Source organism: Elgaria multicarinata, chromosome 5, assembly GCF_023053635.1.
Source record: "Elgaria multicarinata webbii isolate HBS135686 ecotype San Diego chromosome 5, rElgMul1.1.pri, whole genome shotgun sequence".
Taxonomy (NCBI): domain Eukaryota; kingdom Metazoa; phylum Chordata; class Lepidosauria; order Squamata; family Anguidae; genus Elgaria; species Elgaria multicarinata.
This window is the reverse complement of record NC_086175.1, coordinates 137,295,507-137,309,334: the sequence shown is the minus strand read 5'-3', so window position 1 is coordinate 137,309,334 and position 13,828 is coordinate 137,295,507. Positions and strand designations below refer to the sequence as shown.

Genomic DNA, 13,828 nt, shown 5'->3' with positions numbered 1-13,828 from the left:
TTGTTGTTTGAAATGCTGCAGTGGTTTCTTATCCTTTCCTTCTGTGCTTTGCACGCCACTCTGGGTACTGTGTGCTGTTTTCTCAATGAAGAAGCGAGACGTCTGACTTTTTGAAGAAATATCAGTATTTATGAGACTGTCAGGAGATCACTGGCTGTGCGTAACTGAGGGACGTGAGCACGCCTGCACTAGCCAAAGAAAGGTCCGTCAGCTTCGTATCGCAAACAGCCCTTTGTGCTTACTGGAGCGACGGCATCGCCTGTGAACCTGACTGCATCGCACTTGTAGTTAAAATGTGCTTTGTTTTCCCTTGGGGAGGAAGGCTGCCCAGGAAGGCTGCCTGCTGAAACCCAGTGGGAGGAGGCATCTTTAAGTCCCAGCAGCAATCTCTGGGCTGTCCCCGAGGAGGGTCCTGTGCAAAGACTTGGAGTTCTCGTCTGAGAGAGGGATGGTGCTCACCTCTTGCAAAAAGTGAGAGGTTGCCAGCCACCCTTTGCACTGAATCCCCACTGCTTCCTGGAGATCCTGGGACCGTCTGCATGCATGGCAGGGCCCTCAGCCTGACGTCACAGCCCCTCCCTTGGCACAGACGGATTTCAGTGGGTGTTATGGCCGCAGGCAGCCCTGTGTAGAACCCAGAAATGATCGGTTACTTCTACGAATGCTGGGGGAATGCTCAAAGCTCAACCTCCAAAATCTGCAGTGGGCCAGTATCTCTGCTGAATGTCTGGAGCAACGATTCATCATTAATCGATCAAAAGTGATTCCGCAGGCACCACTAGCAGAGTTTTGCCCACAGGATGTCTCATAAACTATCTTGGTGTTTGAGAGTTTACATTCCTATAGTATTTTATTTATTTATTTATTCCATTTTTATATACCGCCCAATAGTCGAAGCTCCCTGGGCGGTTCACAAAAAGGATGTCCTGGTAGATGAAGCTGACACAGTCTATGCTAGCCTTTTTTCTTTTCTTTCTTTTCTTTTATTATTAAATACAAGACACGCAAAAAGTGGGGGAAATTGAGAATAAACACTCATAAACTGTCAATAGAATAAAATAACAAATACCATAATATACTAAACGGGGAATAACTTAGAGCAAAGAGAGAGCTTGTGAATGTTCCCTTAAATATGCACTATTCATCTAAGTAGGGTGACCATATTTTGGAAACCAAAAAGGAGGACAACATGGTCGCCCCCAAGGGGGCGTGTCCAGCACCAAGGGGGCGTGCCCACCCGAACATAGCCTTGGTCACATGTCTGATTTTACAGCACACATTTAAGACAAATCTGTTCTACATAACTTCTTAATATTAAAATCACTGAAATAAAGAACGTGAGAGATTCAATGTATCTGAAATTAACTTCACTCACTCCTACTTTTGTAGGTTTTGCTGTACTTTGAAGCTTTTGCTATACTCTGTGCGCTACATTCTCCCCTTCCCTCAAATATCTTTTCTGACTATATCTTCACTCATTGCAAGCTGCTGTTGTTGTTAACAGGGTTTGCTACTGGCCCCAGATCTGTTTCAAATTTGGTATGGCTAAAGCTCTACCTAAAAGCTATCATGGTGCCAACTTTCAGCTCTTTATCTTTAAAAATGACAGTTTTAAAAATAATAATTTTAAAACCTCATTTTTTAAAAAAATCCTAATAAATCAATGGATGAACGGATCTGTTTCAAATTTGCTGTGGCTAAAGCTCTACCTAAATCCTATCATGGTACAAAGTTTCATCTCTCTAACTTTAAAAATGATGATTTAAAAAATAATTTTAAAACCTCAATTTTTAAAAAATTCCTAAAAAAATCAATGGATGAACGGATCTGTTTCAAATTTGCTGTGGCTAAAGCTCTACCTAAATCCTATCATGGTACAAAGTTTAATCTCTCTAACTTTAAAAATGACGATTTAAAAAATAATTTTAAAACCTCAATTTTTAAAAAATTCCTAAAAAAATCAATGGATGCACGGAGCTGTTTCAAATTTGGTATGACTAAAGCCCTTCCTAAGAGCTACCATTGTGCCAAGTTTCATGTCTTTATCTTAAAAAAATGACGGAGTTATAAGCATTTTTGTTAATTCCCATTAGAGCTGCCCTTAGAAAAAAATCCGGATTTCCCCTCCCCTCCCAGATGTGCCAACAAAAACCCGGACAAATCCGGGCAACCCCGGGCATATGGTCACCCTACATCTAAGGCCACAGCTAGACCTAAGGTTTATCCTGGGATCATCTAGGGTCCGCCCGTGCCTGAGCACTGGATCCCCTGTGTGTCACCTAGATGAACAGGTTTGACCCCTGGACGATCCAGGGATAAACCTTAGGTCTAGCTATGGCCTAAGACAGGTAAATTCAGGACACCGGGCCATCCTCTTTAATAAGGTGGGCTTCAGATGAGAAAGGACAAATAAAAGACACACTCAATGTCACACAAGCTCAATTAACAAGTCTGTAGCGCTTCTAGCCCCAGAGGCAGGGATGTGGCTAGAGCTGGACCTTGGGGCCAAAGGCCAGCCCCCACCCCACTGTTATAAAAACTGTGGATTACAACCCAATTAAATCCAATAAAAGCAATCCGGATGCAGTTTTCAAAAGGAAGGTTTATTTTCCACTTCAGGTACCAAGAAAACTCTTTGCGCAAAGATCCTCTCCTCAGATCAAATGGGAGAGGAGAGGCCACGAACGGAAATGAGCTTCTTGTTTTATACAGAGAGAACCATTTGTATACATACAGTTGGCTGCTAGCCCAAATCGTCACAGCTGATCCTCCTCCCTGATTTCCTGACATTCCCAGATGGGGAGAGACCCTGTTGACCTTGCAATTTCTCCATTATCACATGATTCCCTTAGCAATGCATCCTGGAACATTCCTGCCACGTATTCCATTGTCTTTAACTACTCCCAGTCCACCATTCCCTCCCTGGTTTCCCACCGAGCTGCCAAGCCGTGGAGAAAGGAAAAGGGTATGTGTCTGCGCAAGCAAGTGCCTGGTGATTTAACCAGCGGCTAGGGCTTGTTCCTTACACTTGAGTAAGCGACCTTACCCAAATAGGCAAATGGGGCTTTTCTTCCCTACTTGGGAGTAGAGGGTCTACTCTACTCACGTAAAACCAAAAGACGGTAATTCGGGGCGGGGAAGGAGGGTTTTGTGGAGAAGAAGGGAAGGGGAGAAATGGACGAAGGGAATCATTGGATATTAACCAAATTTACATGACACCACCCACATGACCACCACAGAGCTGGAGCTGATGGTGCAGCAGCAAACAGGCCCAGAGCCAGCACCTGGGCCCACCGGGGTCGATTATGAATACTGCAGCAGCCTTTCATATATATAGTTGAGGAGAAGCTAGCCTGACATGTACCTGGCTAGAGATGCTGATTTTATTATTTTGCTTTGAAAACATGATTAACTTTTTCTACATCAAAACAGTGCTTATTTCCCGGTAAATGTGTTTAGCATTAGGGTGGCAGAAGCAAACAACAATCTATTTCTGTACTGCTCATGGTGCTATGATTTAACAAAGTTTGAAAATGTGAAACCACCCTTGCACATAGTTTTTGTGTTGTTTTTTTAAAATCGGGTTTGTCAGACTTTTTTGCTTTTGCTTTGCTTTTGCTCTAATGTATCAGGAATCTAGAAGCATGAACTGGCAGTAGGTGGGAGAAGAGACATTATGGTTGTATACGTCACAACTGAAGCAACATACTTGGCCATCTAAAGCTCCCCTCCCCCGACCCCCCCCCCTTAAGACCATGAAGTCCAGGATCCAAAATGTCCTTGCCACCACACTGTCCAGAGATTATAAAAGACTGTTGCAAAACAGGGGTGAAAGTCTGCAGAAGGGCCTGCACCTTGGGACCCTGTGCAACTTTGGAAAGCACAAATCTCTCTCTCTCTCTCTCTCTCTCTCTCTCTCTCTCTCTCTCTCTCTCTCTCTCATATGCACACACACACAAAGTTACTTGCTCTGTATAATGTATTCTGATTTTAATATTTCGGGGTTTTTTCTGAAGAGGGAAAATTTGCAACCCATGTTTTGTCCTATGACTGGATAAACTTCACAGAGCAGAGTTTCTTGAGTATCCGTTGCCGGATCTGCTTCGTTTTGATGCTGTACACAATGGGATTCATTAGAGGAGGCGCCAGCAAGTAGACGTAGGACATGAGTATGTGGATAATGTGTGGGGCACGTTCCCCAAAGCGATGTATCAAAGACAGGCCAATCATGGGCACGTAGAACAACAGGACAGCACAGACGTGTGAGATGCACGTGTTGAAGGCCTTGAGGCGCTCCTCTCTGGAGGCAATGCTCAGCACTGTTTTCAGGATGAAAATGTACGAGAGGAGGATCAGGAGCGAGTCAGTGCCTACCGTGAAGGCCACAACGGTCAACCCGTAGATGTGGTTGATGATGATATCGGAGCAGGCCAGCTTCATAATCTCCAGGTGCAAGCAGTAGGAGTGGGAGAGGACGTTGGTCCGGCAGTAATGGAAACGGCGGAGGAGGAAGGGCAAAGGGCAAATCAGAGAGAAGCTCCGGAACACAAAGGCCAGCCCTATTCTCACAATCCTCTGTGTGGTCAAGATGGAGCCGTATCTCAGCGGGTTACAGATGGCCACGAACCGGTCAAAAGCCATAGACAAGAGCACGGCTGATTCTACCAGAGACAGGGAGTGGATGAAGAAGAGCTGGGTGAAGCAGGCGCTGAAGGTGATTTCACGAGAACTGAACCAAAATATGCCCAGCACTGTGGGCAAAGTGGTGAGGCACAAGCTCAGGTCGGTCAGGGCCAACATGGCCAGGAAATAATACATGGGCTCGTGCAAGCTTGCATCTGTCCTTATGACATGGAGTATGGTGGAATTCCCCAAGATCACAGTCAGGTAGATGATGCAAAAGGGGAGAGAAATCCAGCGATGGGCATATTCTAGGCCTGGGAAGCCCGTCAGGAGGAAGGTGCTGGGGTTGAAAGTTTTGTTCTCCGAAGGAGATAGATGCATCTTGAAAATCAGTTCTGCTTCACTTTAGAGCTTTAAAACTATTTAAACCTATAATGAAAAACAGATTTTATTGCAGAATTCTGGGGTGGTGGTGGAAACAAACCAATTCCTGGCAGTCATTGATGGTTTGGGTTTCTTGATGCTGTTTTAATAGTTTTAGGTTGTTTTATGCTTCTTTACATGATGTTAGTGTTTCTATGGGCCTATTGTAAGCTGCCTTGAATTAGTGCAAAGTTAGTATCCTACAGTGTCGGCTCAAGAAGATGTGATGCAACGGGAAAATGGTGGGACTGTGGAACAGCTGCTAATCCAGCCTCAGCCTCCTGCAGCTTCCGTTGCCTTTGAGCCCTCCTGGCACTTTTTATGCTAGTGTTTGATCATTGTTGATGAGGAGAAGAAAGTGGGAGGAGGGAAACCCGTCAGGTGAAGGAGCATCGTGGCCGATTCATGCTCTTTTTACGCCCACTTCAACAACCTCATTAAGTGCTCCACTTGCTGTCATGCTAAAATGCTTCCCGCTATTTCAACCACCCAATTTACTCTGAAAACAATCGACCCGCTTTTGGCCACAAAAACTGTCTACACTCTCCGTGTGTCTTTAAATGCAAATTCTGCATCAGGACACATTGTGGGTCCCTGATTGACAGCGGGTTGGCCATTGTGTGATCAGAGTGCTGGACTAGATCTGATCCAGGATGGCTGTCCTTTATTTATTTTATTTACAATATTTATATACCGCTCCCCATTCAAACTTTGGAGCGGTGTACAAGATAAAATAAAACCAGAATAAAACACCTTAAAATAGATTTTTAAAAGAAGCAGAATGAAAAGTGAACTGTGACCGAAATAAACTGTGTAAATGAGTAAGAAACTATGCTAATAACTCTTTCTTTCTCTTTTTCTCTCTGCCAGACAGAATAGAAGTTACTGAATTAGATGGATTATTGGTACAAGGCATCTTTAAACATGGGTTTCTGCTAATCATGGCTGGAGGAAGGACCAGAAGCTAGAGAGCAGGTGTGGTGTTGTGGGCTCTCTCACCCTAGAGGCCTTCAAGAGGCAGCTGGGCAGAGCCACCTGTCAGGGATGCTTTAAGGTAGATTCCTGCACTGAACAGGGGGTTGGACTTGATGGCCTTGTAGGCCCCTTCCAACTCTGCTATTCTATGATTCTATGAATCTATAGCTAGGATGTGGACCAGGACTCAGGAGATCTGGGTTCTAGTCCCTGCTCAGCCATGAAGCTCACTCGGAGACTTTGGTGCAGTCACTGATTCTCAACCTAACCGACCTCACAGGGTTGTTATGAGTATAAAATGGAGAGGAGGAGGAGGACCATATAAGCCACCTTGAGCTCCTTGGAAGAAAGGTGGGATATATATATATGAAATATCTTCAAAGCCCTATGAAGAGAGACTGAAAGAACTGGGCATGTTTAGCCTGGAGAAGAGAAGATGGAGGGGAGACATGAGAGCACTCTTCAAATACTTGAAAGGTTGTCACACAGAGGAGGGCCAGGATCTCTTCTCTATCCTCCCAGAGTGCAGGACATGGAATAACGGGCTCAAGTTAAAGGAAGCCAGATTCCAGCTGGACATCAGGAAAAACTTCCTGACTGTTAGAGCAGTACGACAATGGAACCAGTTACCTAGGGAGGTTGTGGGCTCTCCTACACTAGAGGCCTTCAAGAGGCAGCTGGACAACCCTCTGTCATGGATGCTTTAGGGTGGATTCCTGCATTGAGCAGGGGGTTGGACTCGATGGCCATGTAGGTCCCTTCCAACTTTGCTATTCTATGAAATAAATATGTTATGCCGGTCATTGAGAACCTGCTCAGAATGGGCACAATCTATCTAATGAGTTGTTTTCCTGCACAACCTCTGTTGAACTGAATTCTCTTCAGCTGGCGAAGTCCACCGTTTTAACCTTGTCTCTGCAGCCGAGGCGGGGGGGCGGGGGCGGGGGGAAGCGGAGAGCCAGAGAGGATCTGACTTTTTAAACTGCAGAGCTTCTCATTTCGCTTAGTTAAGCACAGCTTTTCAAGCAGGAGCAACCTAGTGTGACCATGGCCAGATCTACACCAAGTAGGATATGACACCTTGAAAATGTTTTGAAAACTGACTGTCCCGGGCCCCAACAATTGTCATGACTTTATAAACCGTTTTAAAAGCAATAGCGTAGACCCTGCCCATGCAAGCTGCTTTAACACAAATGCCAGGTCGTGGTGGATGTAACGAACAAAACACAGTAAAAAAAAAAGCTTTCTCTTAATTGTTTCAGGAGCGAGAAAAGGTCTTGCCCACGTGATATTTCTGAGCTGCCCCAATGAAGAAGAAAAGTCAAGATGAGTACAACTGTTTTGTTCCTGAAATCTTTCCGCTCTGTCCCTAATATTTATATAATTCCTGATGAGCTGACACATGTTGCTTAAACAAAGAGAGAAATGTAAGGTCATCACTCCAACTATGGACTATTAGTTTTACCTAAATTCCTAACCCTGATCTGGGAGTAATATATCTATTTCATCTCTTCTAAACAATACGTCTCAACAGATTTCCATTAGGTTCGAAAAAACAAGATACTTGATTTTAGGTCTTAACTGACTTCCCTGCACCTTTTTTTTCTTCTTTTTTTTAAAAAGACCGCTCTTGTCTTTGGGCTGCTTTATCCATGAACTGCTTTGAATTCTATTCACTCCTCAGAATATTTCATCTCATCTTCACAGACCCTGTTTAGATGATATGCTAAACATTGTGGCTTAGCGTGTCATATGAATAATGACTTAGCATGTCATGAGAACCATTCCTAACCATGGTGGCTACATAAGCTGGAGAAGAGAAGATTGAGGGGAGACATGATAGCACTCTTCAAATACTTGAAAGGTTGTCAACAGAGGAGGGCCAGGATCTCTTCTCGATCCTCCCAGAGTGCAGGACAAGGAATAATGGGCTCAAGTTACAGGAAGCCAGATTCCAGCTGGACATCAGGAAAAAACTTACTGACAGTTAGAGCAGTACGACAATGGAACCAGTTACCTAGGGACGTTGTGGGCTCTCCCACCCTAGAGGCAGTTGGACAACCATCTGTCAGGGATGCTTTAGGGTGGATTCCTGCATTGAGCAGGGGGTTGGACTTGATGGCGTTGTAGGCCCCTTCCAACTCGACTATTCTATGATTCTAAACATGCTCACTATTTGCTGCAAAAGGGTTAGCTGCCTAACCATGGCTTAATGTGTTGTCTGAACAGGCGCACTGATTTATATCATAAGCTGAAAACATAAGCATGTGATATTTTGCTACCTATCCAACTATCCTTCCCTCAAACTCCTTAGCTGCAGCATATTCCCCCACACCACACCCCAAATTTAGGTGGGCAAAAAGTTCATTTTGTTTGTCACTTTGGTTAATGATAGTAGGCGAAGAGGGAAGGGGTGAAAGTTCTGCTAGAATCAAAACGATTTCTACTCATATTCTCAATATCTCTTTATGAGAGATGGAGACAGTCATAAGACGTTGTGTGTTAGGCAATCTGTTATCCCGGCCGTTGCAAAAGTCTTGCGAGGTTCAGAAAAAGCACGAGATGGCAGATTAAGGATGCTTAAAGAAGAACGGCCGACAGAAAGCTCTGGCGTGGGCTGGTCCATGAAGTCACGAAGAGTCGGAGGCGACTGAACGAATAAACAACACCAATAAACAACACCAAGAAGAACACAAAGACCTCTGGGGCAAAAATGAATCTAATCTGCACAATAAAAGTGACACTGAGAGTCAACCTGCTCTCCAGGAACCATGGCAAGGTTGCCTGCGCTGCCGTGCTGCAACACACAGCCGGACAACTTACCCATGTCCTGCGGTGAGAGGCGCAGCTGGCGCCGTGCCCTTTCCAAGCAGACAAGCGCTTGGGTCTGCGTGAGGCCATCTTTATAGAACACGCAGGGAATCCATCCATCCCTTGGGAATTGCAGAGCTGGACGTGTGAGAACAGGAAGGCGCTTCGTGCCATTGCACGGGGACCCCAAGGCTGTTGTTGCCTGTGCGCCTATCACAAAACCCAGCTGTAATTACAACAGTTGAAGCAAAAGCGCAGCTGTATTCCGTTTCCAAAACCTGATAACGGCCAGCTGGTTTCAAGTCCCACCTCTGCCCGGGGCTGAGTGTGGATGGGTGGTGGTGGTGGTCTGGCACAAGTCTAATCGTGGAACCTCTCAGCCTCAGTTTGGCCTCTCTAAAATAAAAATGACTGTGATTGACCCATGGGATTGTTGTGCACACAGATTGTCAGGACACCTTGCTTCAGTCACACGGCCACTGGAGCTACTCCGAGAAAGCCAGGCGCCCACAAGCTCCTGGGTTGAAAAGAAGGGTCCCTCCACAGGGTACTGCAAGGTGCTTCTGGTGGGGCTGCCTTTGCAGACAGTTTGAAACTGCAGTGAGTGGAAATGCAGCTGCTAGGGGACTGCTGCCGGGGGACAGGGTCAGATCTCACTGTTTTTGAAAGAACTTCACTGGCTCCAGCTTTGTTTCCAAGCTCAGTTCAAAACCTACACCACCATTGATTTAAAGGGAGATCCCATCGAGGTTGCTGGCAACAGATGACGCTGTTGCAAATCTGCCGCCATCTCGCCGCTTCCCTTGGGAAAAGGCCCGTTTTTGAAAAGTACTTTAGGGTGACCCTATGGAAAGGAGGACCGGACTCCTGTACTTTTAACAGTTGTATAGAAAGGGGAATTTCAGCAGGTGTCATTTGTATGCATGCAGCACCTGGTGAAATTCCCTCTTCATCGCAACAGTTAAAGCTGCAGGAGCTATACTAGAATGACCAAATACAAAAGAGGGCAGGGCTCCTGCAGCTTTAACTGTTACGATGGAGAGGGAGTTTCGCCAGGTGCTGCATGCATACAAATGACACCTGCTGAAATTCCCCTTTCTATACAACTGTTAAAAGTACAGGAGTCCGGTCCTCCTTTCCATAGGGTCACCCTACTTTGAATGTGTCTTCTTTTCTTAGGCACTGCTCCCGAGCAGGTCAGCTGGCAGCGTGCCCCGTCCCCTTGCATTAAATCCTGAGCATGCCTATTTCTGTGACCTGGCAGTGACTGGGTCAAGGGGTGGGGCTGCCCCAATGAGATCAAGGAGCCTTTGTTTCCCATCTCACAGCCATGTCAATAACACAGCCCTGTCTTACTGGGAGGAAGTCGCCTCTGTTCTAACACTTCCTGACAGAGTAGTATGACAATAGAATCAGTTACCTAGGGAGGTTGTGGGCTCTCCCACACTAGAGACATTCAAGAGGCAGCTGGTCAACCATCTGTCAAGTATGCTGTAGGGTGAATTCCTGCATTGAGCAGGGAGTTGGACTCGATGGCCTTGTAGGCCCCTTCCAACTCTTCTATGATTCTGTGAAATCCTCTACCCAAGTGCCCACCAGGGTGTTCTTCAGATCAGAATGGCTCTTCCAAGCCTTGCTGTCCCCTAAGGCCTCTCCTGGGCACGATGCCAGCTTGAAACTAGTCGTGCACTACCTTTGCCCCCCCCCCATTAATTAAATGATGCCTCCCTTAAGGGCTTCCTGTGACATGATAAAAACTCATCCCTTTGGCAGCTGGATGGCATGCCATGCCGGGACAATCCCGGTGTCCCTGCAGTGTCCAACTGGCCCTCTCCAGGGTTCCAGGAAGATGCCCTGCACAGTACCATGCCTCAGGGAAATCAGCAGGAAAGATGGGTTGCAGGCAACACAGAGAGACTCTGTACAAGACATGCTAGATTTTCCAACACACCTGCTTCCTCAACTGGTGTGAAAGCTCACTCTTCTTCTCTGTGTAACGGTCCACTGAAGTGTGCAGTGGTGGAGTCAGCGGCGCTTGCCTGCCCTTAACCCCAAAGGTATTGACTCAAAATAAATATCTCCTTGAAAGCAAAACCAGAGATTCTAATTCAGGGGCCGTTGACTCAGGGCCACGTTAGATCAGTGACACGGGAGATCTGAGAAGAGAATCGCCTGCAGACCTTAACATTGCTAATCTCAGCTGCAGGTGGCCTGGTTCTGCCTGGGAGAGCAATATTGAGGGAAGTGTAGTGCTGCTTTGGCCCCGGGGCTTTATTTGACAGGGTGTATATTGAGAAGCATAGGAAGATAAGGTTGCAAGATGGGGACAGGGAGGGGTGGAACGACTGGTGACAGGAATAGAAATTGAGGGAGTTATTGACAAACTTCTCTTTCCCTCTTCTCTGCATGTTGCTTTCTACCAGAGAAGCTCATAAGCAGCAAGGCGTGATAGTGATGGCCACCATCACCCTTCATAGAATAATAGAATCATAGAATAGCAGAGTTGGAAAGGGCCTACAAGGCCATTGAGTCCAACCCTCTGCTCAATGCAGGAATCCACCTTAAAACATCCCTGATAGATGCTTTAGGGTCATTTCCCGTCATTTCCCTTGAGCACCTGCTTTTCATTTATTTATTTATTGCATGTTTATACCACCCAATAGCTGAAACCATGAAGAAGTGGTTTGCTGCTGGGCTACTTTAAAATGAATTCAAAGTTGTGACGTATTTTCTTCTCAGGGATTCTTTCTCCAATCCAGTCTGTAAGTAGATTCCAATAGGATTCTAGATCATGTCCCCTTTGAGCAACAGCAGTGGCTTCAGTCACCCAACGTTCACGTTGATGGGATTCCCTGGGCTGGAGATGTATCATCACTGGATCTCTGTCCCATTCTTCTCTATCTATCTCATTGCATTCTTGGGTAACGGTACTATCCTCTTTGTCATCAAAGCCAACCCAAGCCTTCATGAGCCCATGTATGTCTTTCTTTCCATGTTGGCCATCACTGACTTGGGCTTGTCTGTCTCCACGTTGCCCACGGTGTTGGGCCTCTTCTGGTTCAACAGGAGGGAAATTGACTTCAACGCCTGTGCTGCACAGCTGTTCTTTATCCACACCTTCTCCTTCATGGAGTCCTCGGTGCTCCTGGCCATGGCCTTTGACCGCTACGTGGCTATCTGCAGCCCACTGAAATACACCAGCATCTTGACTAATTCCATGTTAGTCAAGATTGCTCTAGCTATCATCGCAAGGGCTTCGGGCATCGTGTTCCCAACACCATGGCTGCTCAGGAGGTACAGGTACTGTAGGAGCAACCTGCTTTCCCACTCTTTTTGCTTGCATCAAGATGTGCTGAAGCTCTCTTGCTCGGATTCCAGAGTAAACAGCATCTACGGCTTGTGCGTCGTCCTTTCCACATTGGTCATTGACTCGCTGCTCATTCTCTTGTCATACCTAAAGATCATCAAGACTATCGCAGTCATTGCCTCCAGGGAAGAGCAGCTCAAGGCTTTCAACACCTGCATCTCCCATATCTGCGTCGTCTTAATCTTCTTCATTCCTGTGATCGGGGTGTCCATGATACACCGGTTTGGCAGGCACATTTCTCCTGTTGCCCATATTCTCATGGCTGATGTCTACCTCCTCATCCCACCTGTCCTCAATCCCATTGTGTACAGCCTGAAAACCCAGCCAATTCGGAAGTGCATCCTCAGGACTTTTGGTAAGAAAAGGACCCCCCGTTTACGGTAACTACAGAAACTTCAAGTTGTCGTGGTATTGAATAATTTGCAGAGTGCGTAGTAACCGCGAATAGCTGGAAGCACTAAGTTACTGACTTGAGAGTCTTACTGAGGAAGAAAACAATACTCACTTAGATTTTGTCAGTAAGAAACTTTACTGAAACAAACTTTCCTTTACATATGGTCATAGATATGTACAGCATACTTCACTGACATTGACAATGACAACAAGATGCCTTTAAACAGGGACATCTTAAATACTTTCCCTTTTGGCTCAATTAACCAATTGTCTCTACTCCAGGTCTTGCACGTAAGCCAAACTGCCAGTAGACCAAACTGCACGTAGACCAAACACCTGCTGCAGTCCAGAGACAAATCTGCCAAGCACTTTAATTCTATAAAGTCCTTTCTTTCCTCTGTGGAGAAAATTCACCCCAACACAAGTTTCCACCAGGAATTCTTTGGCTGGGCTCCATTTAGCTTTGATTGACTTGTTCATTTATTTTCTTACTAAATTTCTATCCTATTTTTCGGCTACCACCCCTAAAGTACTGTACAACACCATTGAAAGCAGACATCAATTGAAACAACAGTCTTAAAACGCAAAACTGAAATGTGATAGATTTTACATTGCTGCTGGAGAAGACAAAATATTTCTGGAGAAAAATAATCCCAATGATGAATGAAATACTAGAAACAAATGTGCCTATCGATCCTAGATTGTATTTATTATCATATTTGAAGAGCTTTTGTAACTAGGGAAAAAGAACTCTTACTTCATACAGTTGCTGCTGCAGGAATAATTTGTGCTACATACAGAAAGCAAAAGAAAGTCAAAGTACTAATGGAATGGTTGGTAAAATGTGGGTTTGGCCATTATGAATAAACTTACAAGTTATATTCAGGTGATGGACGGGTGACAAACCTGATTTGTGTGAAAGATAAGTTTATTACGTTAAGGCTATAAGAATAAGAAACAAAGAGCTATTCAGGTTAACTGTTGTTCATTATTATTATTATTATTATTATTAAAGTATTGATCAGGATTAAGATGTTTTATAAGTAAGAAGGCAACCTTTATCCTGTCTGAAACTCTGGAGAGCCATTGCTGCTGCCAGCCAGGGTCAACAATACTGGGCCAGATGGACCAAGAGTCTGACTCTGGACCAGGCAGCTTCCACCATTCCTCTGCTCCATCACCTGCTACCTGAAGACCACCTCCACTCCACTGCACGTTTCTCACTGCCATGGGCTG

General features: G+C 45.5%; 2 protein-coding genes across 2 annotated transcripts; one reads left to right on the top strand and one right to left on the bottom strand.

Annotated features, from left to right (window-relative positions):
- Positions 1 to 4,044: 4,044 nt before the first annotated feature.
- LOC134399793 (olfactory receptor 51G1-like) lies at positions 4,045 to 5,004 on the bottom strand. The gene has a single exon (XM_063127893.1). The coding sequence runs from the start codon at positions 5,002 to 5,004 to the stop codon at positions 4,045 to 4,047; it is 960 nt and encodes a 319-aa protein (XP_062983963.1).
- Positions 5,005 to 11,623: 6,619 nt separating this feature from the next.
- Positions 11,624 to 12,583, top strand: LOC134399705 (olfactory receptor 51L1-like). Its single transcript, XM_063127791.1, has one exon. It carries the CDS (start codon positions 11,624 to 11,626, stop codon positions 12,581 to 12,583), a length of 960 nt encoding a protein of 319 aa, XP_062983861.1.
- Positions 12,584 to 13,828: the final 1,245 nt, after the last annotated feature.